Raw genomic sequence first — 13243 nt, forward strand, 5'->3', positions numbered from 1 at the left:
CTGTTCAGTAAGGCACTATTGTGCTGCCGGAGAGCCACTTTTTTGACGCTCCGGTGGTGCAATGTGCCACTGGCATATTTATAAGGCCACGTAAAGCCACGGTACGTTGTTTTTCATGGCCTTATAAATATGTGCCCATTTGACGCAGAAAACTGAGTGAAATGGGTGTTGCAGGGGGCGTTCCCAGCAACATCCATGACTTTTTGACACTGCCCCAGATTTACGAGAAATCGTAAGTCTGAGGCAGAACCAAAAACGTACGCCTCCCCAGGGGAGGCGGAAGGGAGGCACAATGAGGAGAAATATTTTTATTTCTCCTTGTTTTTCCTCTTTCTATGTGTGCTGCATTCTGCAGCACACATAGAAAGAGGAAAAAGCCTCTTGGGATTTTGTTTTCCTGCACAAAAATAATCATCTCCGCAACACAGGCTCCCTCGCACCATGGTGCAAAGGTGCCTTCAGTGGTGCCCACCAGCCCATTGTGCGCCAGCACGGGGAAAGGACAGGAATCCGCCATATCTAATAGATGCGGCGCATTCCTGCTCATTTCTTTTGATGTAGGGCAGTGCAGCAGCAAGGCCTGCTACGCTTCCCTACGACAAAAAAATCCCATAAATTATGCCCATAAAGTCAAATTGCACAGAGTTGCTGTTCCTGTACATTAAGAGCAAAGCTGCATTCTGGGAGTCCCAAGACCATGTATTGCCATCCTTCTTCCTTAATGAATTCAACACAGAGTGCACCTCTTTGCACGCTCATTATTTTGAGATGAAAAGCCCTGCAGTAGGCCACCAAGCACAGATGCATGTTTTATCCTATGTGTATATTGTATACCTCCCTGGTTCACTCTCATTCTTTTTACTAATTACCATCATAGCTGTTAACATGTCCTGTGCTGATTAGGATGCAGCACAAAAATAACTGGTATTGTGACTGTAAACCATAAAAGTGTTCCTACTTAATGTCTATCTACTCTGCCTTTCTTTACAGGAGCTTTCTATACAAGGACTACTAGCCCTTCCTAGATGACACTTGCAAAGATTCTGCGCATCCTGGGAAGATTTTCACGTTCAACCTGCACGAGAAGTTTTTTTTATTGTGGTTTGTGTAAATCATATGATTGACTGTAAGAGGGAATAGAGATTTCATATTATTTATTTTAAAATTGCGTTTTTGACTTTTTAATGGGATGTAAATGTAATACCACATTTCAATTATTTAATTGTCATTGTGCCATTTGATAAGACACTGGGCAATGACTGGTCCAGGAGTCAAAGTAATGATATGTAATGATATGCCTTTTTTCACTACTGAAGAACTGACATGTGTAAAGGTGTACGGAAGTGCAGTAGAAATGGGCATAGCCAAGCAATGATGTGTATTTCTCCAGTGTCAGATGTGAATACATGCCACGGTGGTATGGTAGGGGATTTGTCTTCTGAGGGTTAAAGGTTTGCTGTGTATCAAACTGAGTCACAAATTCAAAAACAGAGTTGAAGTACATATACCTTGTATAGTGGGCAAAATGTTTATCAGTGAGTGCAAGAAGCATACATTAAAATGCAATATATATTACAAGTTAAGAATAGTATTATGTGAATTTCTATTTCATTACCTACATTAGCTTTTATTTTGTATTGCAGTGTTTTTATTTGAAAATGTACAGTAACAAATTATGTGTTTTACTAAGAGATACATTTTCCAGAATTTAAATAAATTCATTCCTTTTATTAAATGTTTTGGTATGTCTTTTTGGTTGTTGTTTTTTTTATGTCGTAATTTTTTATTGGGTATCAAAAAGAAACACAGCAGGGCTACAGGCGCACAACATAGTACAGAAATGGAGGTGTTCGTATGATGGATACATCTATACTGCAATGGGGGTGAGGGAAGGGATGAGAAGTTCAGGGAGGGAAAGGGGGTTGAAGGACGGGGGGAGAAGTTTCGAGAGGGAAAGGGGGTTGGTGGATGGGAAGGTGAAGGGGGTAGCATAACAATATAAAGGAAAGAATACGTCAGATATATCATCAACATGAAAATTGCAAGAACTCGGACATCTTAATATGCAGTACTCTGACTCAGTGCAGTGAACATCATAGATCAGTGTGTCTTTTAACACACTGGAGACTCCTATTGTCAATGTATCAATCGGGTTAGGCAGGAGCCACCGTTTTTCACTTAGAAAGTGAAACATGGTGAAAGAATCTCGGTTGGAATTCTTTGTAAACATTTCTGTAACATTTAGGGAGGCTAATCTGTCCCTCAGAATTGTGTATCCACGTGTAATGTTTCAAAGCTCTAATATATGCTAGGTGTGTAGGAAACATGATTTGTTGTTAACCTGTATATAATTGTTAATACTGAGAGCGCCTAAAAACCTGAACCAGAGTGTGGGTCTCTTCTGAGTTATTCCCTTTAAAGTATGTTGGTGCAACAGGATTATAGTGGAGACAGAAGGCCTCACCGTGTCAGCCTTCCATTTGCGTTGCAATATGCAGCGACTGGTAGTCGTTTTGGTGAACAGTGGCATCTACTTGTCTTACGGCTGCTTTATCCAGTGGTAAGTATTTCTCCAATTGGGGATAACGTCTCTTCTCCAAATGATTTGATACTGTGGTTATTATTACTACTAAATTAGAGTCCCAATAAAGATATTGCTGTCCTTTCTGTGCATACCTGAGTTTCTCCTTCCCCCTGCTCCTCCATCTGGGGTGCTGTACCCTCCGCTTGGTAGTGGTACCCCCAGAAAACGGAACAGTCACGGCTCCCTGAGCGGTCACCTCTCTGTTCCCCTGACACTGGGGGCAACTCATTCCCCATAATGCAGTCCATGGGTATCTAGGGACCAACTATGACCCTCCTCTGGGTCACCTCACCACCCCACTCCAGGGATGCCGGGGCCTTAGGGCTGAAGTAGTCTGCCCCTGGGCCTGCATCACTCTACACACCTGACCAGTCTATCTTCTGTGGAAATTAGCCTTTCCATAACCATGTGGCCTCTGTGTATCTCAGGGCAGTGACTGGCTCCCCATTCACTTTCACCTGGTGGAAGTGATGACTCACCCTCAGGGATCACCAACTCACCCTCTGAGTCCACTCCCAGCTAAGGTAGATCATGGCCTGGTCTATGACCTGCCCCTGGGGGCTACATACTCCTAAGGCCACATTGGCCACCCCTGTAGAGGTACAACCAGTTGGTGGTGTCTTAGGACAGACAGAGTTCCCCTGATTGTGTCCTAGCTGGGAACATTCAAATCAGCAGGCTGGAAATGGGGTGCCCTGTTCCACCAGAACCTCCTCCCTGTTTCTTAGAGGGGGCATGGGAACCCTTTCCTTCCACTCACCCTGGAGCCTGTCTGTGTCTTCCTTGACCTCCCCCTGCTGGGGGTAGCTTGAACCACTCTTCTTGGGGTCACAGCCACGTACCTTCTTTTAAACCCTGATGCTGATTCAGAAGTCCGCTTCCCGAGCAAGCTCCCTGGGTCAGTGAGCTAACTATCAATTAGGTGTTGGTGGGGATCTGGAAAACAAAGACTGAACATGTGCCCCCTTGCAACCTCATTGTACAGCCCCTGATAATCTTTTACTTCACTGCCCTTGACCCAACCGTCCAGTGCATGTAAGAAGAATCAACACATTCCACCTAGTTTCTGACTGTCCCTGAACTTCTGCCTATACTTTTCTGGCCCCAAACCAAATTTTCTGATCAGGGCTTCTTTCATAGGAGGTACCTAATCCTGTCACCTGCATCCAGGACCTGTAGGGTGGGCCTCCACTCTCTAGAGATATGCATCCACGAACTAGCCCCACAATCCCACTCCGTGATCTTGTGCATCTGCAGGGCAATCTCAAAAGCCTGAAACCATATATCTATGTCGAATGTCTGACAAAATATCGAAATCAAAAATATCGAAATACAAAAATATCGGAACAAAAATATCGAAGTCAAAAATATAGGAATCCTATCCCTAACAAGGTAAGTACAAAAATATCGAAAAATTAATATTGTAGTACAAAAATATCGAAATTAAAAATATCGTTTTTTTAAATGTATTAATAATGATGTAAAAATAATTATAAAATACATATAATTTTACAAATATTAAATAAAAATATTAAAACATAATTAAAAAATTAAAACTAATACATATACATTTAAAATAAATTAAAAACTTAATAATTTAATGTAATTTTATATTTTTTAATTTCATTTAATTGATTTAATTTAAATTTATTTTATTTTTACCCTGTACAACTGTACCCCAAAAACCCAAAACTGACCCTGAACCCTAAAAATACCACTTTACCCAAAAACCCAAAACTGACCCTGAACCCTAAAAATACCCCTTTACCCAAAAACTGAAAACTGACCCTGAACCCTAAAAATACCCCTTTACCCAAAAACTGAAAACTGACCCTGAACCCTAAAAATACCCCTTTACCCAAAAACTGAAAACTGACCCTGAACCCAAAAAATACCCCTTTACCCAAAAACTGAAAACTGACCCTGAACCCTAAAAATACCCCTTTACCCAAAAACTGAAAACTGACCCTGAACCCTAAAAATACCCCTTTACCCAAAAACTGAAAACTGACCCTGAACCCTAAAAATACCCCTTTACCCAAGAACTGAAAACTGACCCTGAACCCTAAAAATACCCCTTTACCCAAAAACCCAAAACTGACCCTGAACCCTAAAAATACCCCTTTACCCAAAAACCCAAAACTGACCCTGAACCCTAAAAATACCCCTTTACCCAAAAACCCAAAACTGACCCTGAACCCTAAAAATACTCCTTTACCCAAAATTAATTAATATTATTTAATTACCAATTAATTATTAATTAACAATAACAATAAAGTAAATATATTAGCACATTAGCTGTAATTAATTACATTTAATAATTAATATTATTTTTTCCCAATTAATTAATTAACAATAACAAAAAATTATATATATAAAAAAATTACTTTAATTAATGTAATTAACTAATTAATATTAATTAATTACCAATTAATTATTAATTAAAAATATGTTCAAAATTATATTAATGAATTAACTAATTAATATTAATTAATTACCAATTAATTATTAATTAAAAATATTTACAAGCATATATTAATTAATTGATTATTATTAAATTACTTCCCACCCTATTCCCCTATAAACCCACAACCCGCTACAGTACTAAAAGACAATATTTAATTAAATTACATTAAAAATTACATAATAAAACATAATAAATACATTATAATATACACAAAATGTATTTAAAAATCGATATTAGTAACATCGAAATTATTGATTTCGATATTATTGACATCGATATTTCAAACTTCGAAATTACTGATATCATACTAATATCGATATTAAGACTGTCGATATTACTTACCTTCTATATTATGTCCCATCGATATTTAAACTTCGATATAATTGTATTTCGAAATTTAAATCTCGATATTTTGTCTGTGTACCATCTATGTCATCTCCCACCACAAAGTCAGGCACCAGACCCTTCGGGAATATGGACCCTCTTGTGTCCAAAGAGCACTGAAGAAATGCTGCCACCACTGGACTCTACTTGATTAGCTCTGATGTCCAGTTCTTTTTGAGAGTTTTATACAGCATGAACAAGACCCTGGTGGTTATCAGAGCGCTTTACAGGGGAAGTGTCTCAGTTACCTAGTCTATGTAAATGACTTAGGGTTCAATGCAAGTCAATGATGGCATGGACATAATCTCATAGGTACATAGTTATATGGTACATAACAAAACGATCCTAAAATAGCAAGCATCATGTAGTTACACTATCTAGGATATCTGGATGGACAGTAGGCATTCTAAAGTTCCATATCGAAGATACGTTGGGTCGTAACTTATCAGTAATCCAGGCTCAGGTGTATATAGCCATGAGAAGCGATTTTACTTCTTTTTTGAAAAATGCAGTAGAGGGAATATGTCTAGTTTCTGGGGATAGAGCATTCCAGATTCTGGGCGCCATCCCTGAAAAGGTTCGTTTGTATGTTTTCTTCTTGTTGAATCTTTGCGGTTTCAGTAGTAGGTTTTTTAGCGCTTCTTGAAGATCTGACACCACATGAGGGCGCCAGTTTCTGTGCCAGATATCTGGGTGCATTGTGATGAATGGCTTTATGTGTCATACATGCTATTTTCAAATTAATTCTGGCTTCAAAAGGTAGCCAATTGAGGGATTTTACGTTCGGGGATATGTGGGAGCTTCTTTTCGATCCAGTGATAAGTCTCGCTGTGGCGTTGATTGATGCGCTTAGCTGGGCTGTTGTGGCTTTGGGTAGGCCGCAGAGACACTCCCGTAATCTTCTCTTGGGATGACTAGGGCTTGTACTGCCAGCTTGAAGTCCTTTTCCGGCAGGGAAGGTTTCAGCTTTCTCAGCGTATTTATCTGAAAGTTTGCTCCTTTTGTTGCGGTGCTGATGTGTTTTTGCATAATGAGGTTTCTGTCCATTGTTATTCCCAGCGATTTCGCGGAGTCCACGATGATAGGTTGGCAGTTTAGTGCAGAAAGGTGTTTGATCCAGCCTTGCATTATGGGTACTTGGGCGGTAGGCGATTAGGAGGAATTCGGTTTTGAGGGCATTCAATTGTAGATGGTTTTCAGCCAGCCAAGTCTGAGTTTTTCCAAGTATTGTGTTCAAGTCTGCAGGGTCAGCCATAGGTTTCTTTAGAATGGGGGATACCTTCCCGGCTTTGAGGGTGTCTGGGATGCAACCTTGTCTTAAAGAGTTATTTATGATCTTGGTCCAGAGAGTTAACAGCAGCGGGGTGAAGTCTTTTACGGCATTTGCTGGGAGAGGGTCAGTGAAGTGATTGACAGGGTTCAGGGCAATAAGCATTGTGCAAATAGATTCTTCGTTGTAAGTATTGAAGGATGACCAAGACGCATTGTTTGTTAGGTCAAACTTTGATGAGCTTCGATGTGGCGTAATTGGGAGGGATGGTGAAGGGTTCGAATGTGAGGCAGAGTGTGTGATTAGATCATTGAGAAGGTCCTTCTTAATGCTGTCGGTCTTCAGGGTGAAAAAGGTAGCAAATTCTTCACATTTGGGCTGTGGGCCTTAAATTGAGTTTTAATTAACTCAAAAAGTTTTTTGGGCCGATTTTTTTGCCTGGTCTAATTGGCGGCATAAGAAGTCTGCTTTGGTGCTCTTGATCTTTCTGTAGTATGCGTTTCTCTTCTTCCTTAGTATCTTGAGGTGAATGGCGAAAGGATCATATCTCCATGTTCGTTCAGCTGTTCTTAGGGATCGTCCATCCTTGTTGAGTCTTCCATTGTACCAAGGCTTAAAATCTTTTGTGGAGACTCTCTTTAGTTGCAGGTGGGTACCTCATTTAGTATCAGGTTCATGGAATTGAAGTAGTGGTTCATGAACTTCAGATATTTCTTCAGGGGGAAGAAGTAGGTTATAGCTGGAGGTTGTGATTATGTTAGAGTCACTGTTTTTCATATTCCTCTTCCATATTTTAGGTCTTGTGGGTTGAACCGAGTTGAGTTTCACAGTTTCATTGATGAAGAAGGTGATAATATGATGATCGGACCGATCACAAGGCTGGATCGTATCTAACCTGATGGAGTCAACTTTAGAGATTACTAAATTAAGGATTGATCCTTTACCTACACCTTTACCATGTGTAGAGCTGTTACAGATTTGGGTGAAGTTGAGGCCAGAGAGGACGTTTTTGCGACTATTGACCACTGCATCATTGGGGTCATTACAGTGGAGATTCAGGTCTCCGGGAAATATTTGGGTATTTTGACGTCCAGTATTAGAAGAGACAATATCCATGAAATGTTCCGTGAAGGTCAGGTTATCACCAGGTGGATGATAGAGGGTGTCTAGAGAGCCTACTTGTTTGCCACTGCTAGTTATGTCGAGGCATAAGTATTCACAAGAAGGGAATGCAGGGGATATGGACCTGTTTACTGAAATATTATTATTGTGTATGCAGGCGATACCACCCCCTGTCTTATCAATTCTATCCAGTCTGATGATGTCATAGTTTGGGGGCACTAGTATGTCAATGATGGGTGTAGAGGACTCCTTTAGCCAAGTTTCGGTTAAAATTAGCAAGTCCGGTTCTTGTGTGAGAAAGAGGCCAGCTATGTTGGCTGCGTGTCTTGAGGCCGATCTACAGTTTAGGAGTATACACTTAAGACAGGGCATGATGTGGGATGTATTTGGTTCCTGAATGCGGGGAACTTGTATAAGGTTATGTTCGATGATGCCTCTTGGGTTGTGTTTAGTGGGCCTGTGAGTATTAGAGGGAATAGCTGGGATTGAAGCCATATTGGGCGGGCGAGCTGGAGACATAGGGGTCGATTCCGATTCGGGAAAAAACGCTCCGAATAGCCGTTCAGAGCGTTTTCCCGTACAAATCGTACCCTGCAATGTACCCCGTACGTACAACGAAGTACGATTCGTACCAGGAGCCATACTCCGTACGAGTCGTACAAGACACCGTACGACTCTAATCTCCGTACGATTCTCCCTCGGAACCTGCTGTACGCGACATCTGTACGGTTCGCGGCTGGTTTTTACGACCCAGCAAGTACGATACGTGTTGGGTACGCACCGTACGACCCTTTTTCTACGGGAGCTGAAAACAGCCGTAAAAGCAGAGTTCGTGCCGAAACAGGTACGGAACGCCCCCCCCGGTACGGTGCGTATCCCCCATGATCGCAGGGGTATGCACCGTACCCCTGCGATCATGGGGTGTACGAGCCGTACCCCCATTGTACGATCGGTGTACGAGCCGTACCCCCATTGTACGATCGGTGTATGATCGGTGTACGAGCCGTACCCCATGTACGATCGGTGTACGAGCCGTACCCCATGTACGATCGGTGTACGAGCCGTACCCCAGGTACGATCGGTGTACGAGCCGTACCCCATGTACAATCGGTGTACGAGCCGTACCCCATGTGCGATCGGTGTACGAGCCGTACCCCAGGTACGATCGGTGTACGAGCCGTACCCCATGTACGATGGGGGTACGGCTCGTACACCGATCGTACATGGGGTACGGCTCGTACACCGATCGTACATGGGGTACGGCTCGGACACCGATCGTACAACAGGGGTACGGCTCGTACGCCGATCGTACACCGATCGTACAATGGGGGTACGGCTCGTACACCCCATGATCGCAGGGGTACGTGCCGTACCCCTGCAATCATGGGGGGTTTGCGCTGTACGGGGTGTATGTAATCGTGCGCTTTTCCATACGAATCGCCCTTACCTGACGTGGACCGTACTAATCGTGTCCTGATTCCCCAGTCTGGATCGTACTCGTTGGGTCGTAGGGCGTGTGTACGAGTCGTACGGTTCACAGTCTCAGCCTTGCAATACGTACGGATCGCGACGATTCGGACGGATTCACGGAATGCGGATCGTACTACGTGACTCGGAGCGACGGGTACGATTCGTACGGAAAGGGCTACGAATACGAATCGTACGGTGGATTTTTTTACCGGATCGGAATCGAGCCCATAGTGTTGTGGTTCGGGTGTGAGGGTTCATAGGATTTGAGTAGACAGAGTCAATCTTTCTCCGAAAGCTGATTAGTACTTTTGTAGAGCTCAATGGGAAGTCCATTTGGGCCTAGAGCTTTCCCCGAATTTAATGAGCGGATCGGCTGAGCAATCTCGTCAGTTGTCAGAGGGCTATCCATATATTCCCGATCTTCAATGGAGAGACAGGGAAGCTTAATATCACACAGTAATTCCTGAGAGTCCACTTCTGTGTGGGAGGTTACTGCCGTATATACTGTTTGAAATTGGCCAGCAAACCTGTCTACTATTTCCTGAGGCTCCGTAATCGAGATGCCTCCCTCTACTGTAAGCTCTGGGACCAGCCGGCTCACCCATTCCCTTCTGTCCAGCCATGCTTTGAGCTTCCCGGCCTTATCTCCCAGATTGTAAATCCTACCCTGCTGCTCCCTGCTTAGAGCCTTGGCCCTACCTGAGACCAGTGCTTTATAGTTGTGTTGCTTCAGGCTCAGCAGATGGAGCTTCTCCGGCGTCACCCCAGACTCCAGGTCAACTTCCAGTCTATAAATATCAGCCTCAAGCTCAAGAACTTCTTTTTGCTTGTCTCTCTTGGAGCCAGATATCAATGGCAAGGCGTGTCCCTGAATTACAGTCTTAAATGCTTCCCACAATGTCTGGGAAGAGGACACTGACCCCACATTGTTGGAGAAATATTTGTCAATGACCTTAATGAGGTCTTTACGGATCTTAGGGTTACGAAGGTACCAAGGGTTAATTGGGGCAACCTTCCCACCTTACCCAGACTTATGAGCATGTGAACCCAGACGGGTGAGTGATCGCAGATACCTCTGGCCAAGTGTTTAATTTCGTTTATGTAGGTGGCTTGTGCAGCTGGTATGAGAAAATAGTCTAAACGGGAGAGACTGTGGTGTGCCCCAGAGTGAAAGGTGTGCTGTATCTGGTCCGGATTGTATACTCTCCAGCCATCGACCAGTCCCATCGCCTCAAGGAAATCCAGTAACCAACGAGCAGATGGCCTCACTTCCAGAGGGGGATACATATCCAATGTACCCAAGACCACTGCATTAAAGTCACCCCCTAGGACTAAGAGCCCATCCGGAATGGTGAGTAGGACCGCACCTAAGTCAGCGAACGTCGTGCCCTGCAAGCCTGGGGGAATATAGACAGACATAAAAGTAATGAGCCAGCCCTCCCACATCCCAGAGACACCAATATATCTGCCTCGATCATCCACCCATGTGGAAGTCACTGCCAGTGGGAATGTGTTTTTCGTCATGATACCCACACCCCTGGAACCCGAGGTGAATCCAGAATGTGCAACCATCTTATATCCCCCCCTGTGCATTGCCTTACATTAATTCCCAACCAGATGTGTCTCCTGGGGCAGAACTATATTACGTGCATGCCTCTTAATGTATTGGAGAACCACACTTTGTTTGATTTTGTTCCCTAACCCGTTAACATTCCAGCTTAACATTTTTATCCCCCATCATGCCTGTCATGCAAATCGTGAATACAGAAATCCTCTGCATTTACTCTTCCAGAATCTCTTCTGTGGGTGAACCCATATATCACAGCCATGTAACAATTGTAGCAACAAACGAACAAACAAAATACCCCAACCCCCCACCCCGCTGCCCTGCAATCTGGGCTTAGAACTGCCCATCGAAAACTTGCAGAGTGCCTGTCGCCCTAGAAAGGAATTCAAAGGAAGAAAGAGGGGGGGGGGGAGTGTGCTCCGTGTCCCAACCCCTATCCATGTCACATGTAGCGCCCATAGTGGGTAAGTAACTCAAAGCCATATGGATCCACCAGCCCCCGCAATCAGACACAAATACCCCACCCTCCCTGGTCCAGCATACATCAAGTTCCCGTTACTCAGTTCAAAGGCTGCCGTCCTCCAAGTCTCTATCTCAAGAAAGGCGGCTGTCTGCATGATCCCCGGCTCCGCGATCCGTTGGGCCCTGTGCTCCGCAATATTCGATCCATTCTGCCACAGTTTCAGGTTGGTCGGAGAACCATTCTCTTCCCCCCGCTTCGACCGAAGGCGCGCCGGAAGCAGCATTGAGTTTTTCAGGTCCCTCTCTCTCAGGTCGCGCTTCACAGAAAGGAATGACCTTCTTTGCTTCTGCACTCTCTGTGTGAAGTCCGGAAAAAAGGAAATGTCAGCGTTTTCGTAACGAAGGGGGGGCCCTGCTCTGAAGTTCTGGAGAATAACATCTCTGTTGTGAAAGTTCAAGACCGAGACAGCATGGGCCGCGGGGGAGTGCCCGGTTTGGGACGGCTGCCTGGGACCCTGTGAGCACGTTCAATAACAAAACATTTATTAAGGCCTTTAGGTTGCACGTGTTTAAGAATAAGGTCTGCAATAAACAGGTCCGGGGATGGCCCCTCCGATTACTGCGGAACTCCTAGAATGCAGAGATTATTGCGCCGAAGTCGGCCTTCGTAATCATCCAACTTGAGATCCGCGAGGTTGCGAGAGTCCCGGAGCTCGCGGACCTCCCTTTGCAGTTGCGTGACATCGCCAACGAGACTGGAGGTCTATATTTCTACCTGCTTGGCTTTTTCGTTGAGCTTCCCCAGATCGGCCCTAATAAGGTTAATATCAATCGTTATAGGGTCCATTTTGTGCTCCAACAAAGTTTTGACTCCAGTAATAGCCTCAATAACATCCTCAAGCAAAAGTTCCTGTTCCTCTTCCCCCAGGCTCTCCTGGGTGGCATCTCTGGACAGTCGGTTCTGCTGTGCGTCCTTGGAAACCGTGTACCGGTCCAGTTTATTTGTCTGGACCGGTTTCGTCCCACGGGACCCATAACCTTTGATGCGCTCCTTTGTAGCATCCAAAGTATGCTCCCAACTGGACCGGGGTACTCAGGGTAGGCTGAAGCACCACCCCCCACAGCACTCAACAGTGGAGCCAACCGGTCAGGACACCAATATCAACCCATGGGCCCCTGGAGATCCAGCACCAATTCCTGCTCCCCCCACCGAGATGGGCACCTCAAATCGGTCCTTGGCAGCTGCAGCAACTCCGGGGACCAACCGTCAAAGTAGACATGGACACCGAGGGTGGTAACTGTCAATTCGCTCAGCAGCGCATCCTCCTCTGACCCCCTGAGAAATTTGCAGCAACCTCCCCAGCATTGAGCTGTCCTGATCTCAAGATAAAATACAGAGGGCCATCAACCCTCTCACGGGGCCCCCCCTGAGCCTCTTGGGGGGGTCACTCCACTGCACTGACGAGCCAAAAATTAGCAATGCAGGGCCGCTGCCGACCCGGGTGTGTAGCAGAGATCAGCACCGATGAGGCAGGCAGAGGGAAAACTACCAAAGTCAGGAGCACACCGCCGCCATTAACCCTTCTCGCGGTGGGCGGGCTTTGTGTCGTCTCCAACAATTGCGCCCTCCCGCCTCACCGGATCCTTTGCTCGGGTCTTTAATCACCGACGCTGCCACGAGACTCAGATGCCTCCTCGCAGCTCCGCTCCCGGGAAATCGCGGCTGCACCTTAAGGACGCAGCACCACTGTGCGATGACGTTGGACCGGCCGGACCTCTCTTCCGGCGTCCTCCATCACTGTGGGTACCGGCTTTCGGTCACTCAGCAGGCCGCATTTCTCTGGGGATGATATCTCCCCCGTCGGACCTGCATGGCGAACTGGGGTAGGCGGGTTGGGAACCGCTGCTACTCCGACA

At 45.2% G+C, this 13243-nt stretch overlaps 1 protein-coding gene across 3 annotated transcripts in view; it reads left to right on the forward strand.

Moving 5' to 3' along the window:
• Nucleotides 1-1733, forward strand: part of TSGA10 (testis specific 10) — a 454368-nt gene extending 452635 nt beyond the window's left edge. For 2 of the 3 annotated variants that reach the window (XM_086933297.1, XM_086933299.1), the window contains exon 20: nt 991-1726. In XM_086933297.1, the coding sequence (XP_086789423.1) occupies nt 991-1015 (25 nt within the window). In that variant the 3' untranslated portion in view covers nt 1016-1726. Of the gene's footprint in view, nt 1-990 lie in introns of all 3 variants that reach the window. The other variant, XM_086933298.1, reaches the window with a different exon arrangement.
• The last annotated feature ends 11510 nt before the right edge of the window (nt 1734-13243 follow it).

This window comes from Lissotriton vulgaris, chromosome 8, assembly GCF_964263255.1.
Source record: "Lissotriton vulgaris chromosome 8, aLisVul1.2, whole genome shotgun sequence".
Taxonomy (NCBI): domain Eukaryota; kingdom Metazoa; phylum Chordata; class Amphibia; order Caudata; family Salamandridae; genus Lissotriton; species Lissotriton vulgaris.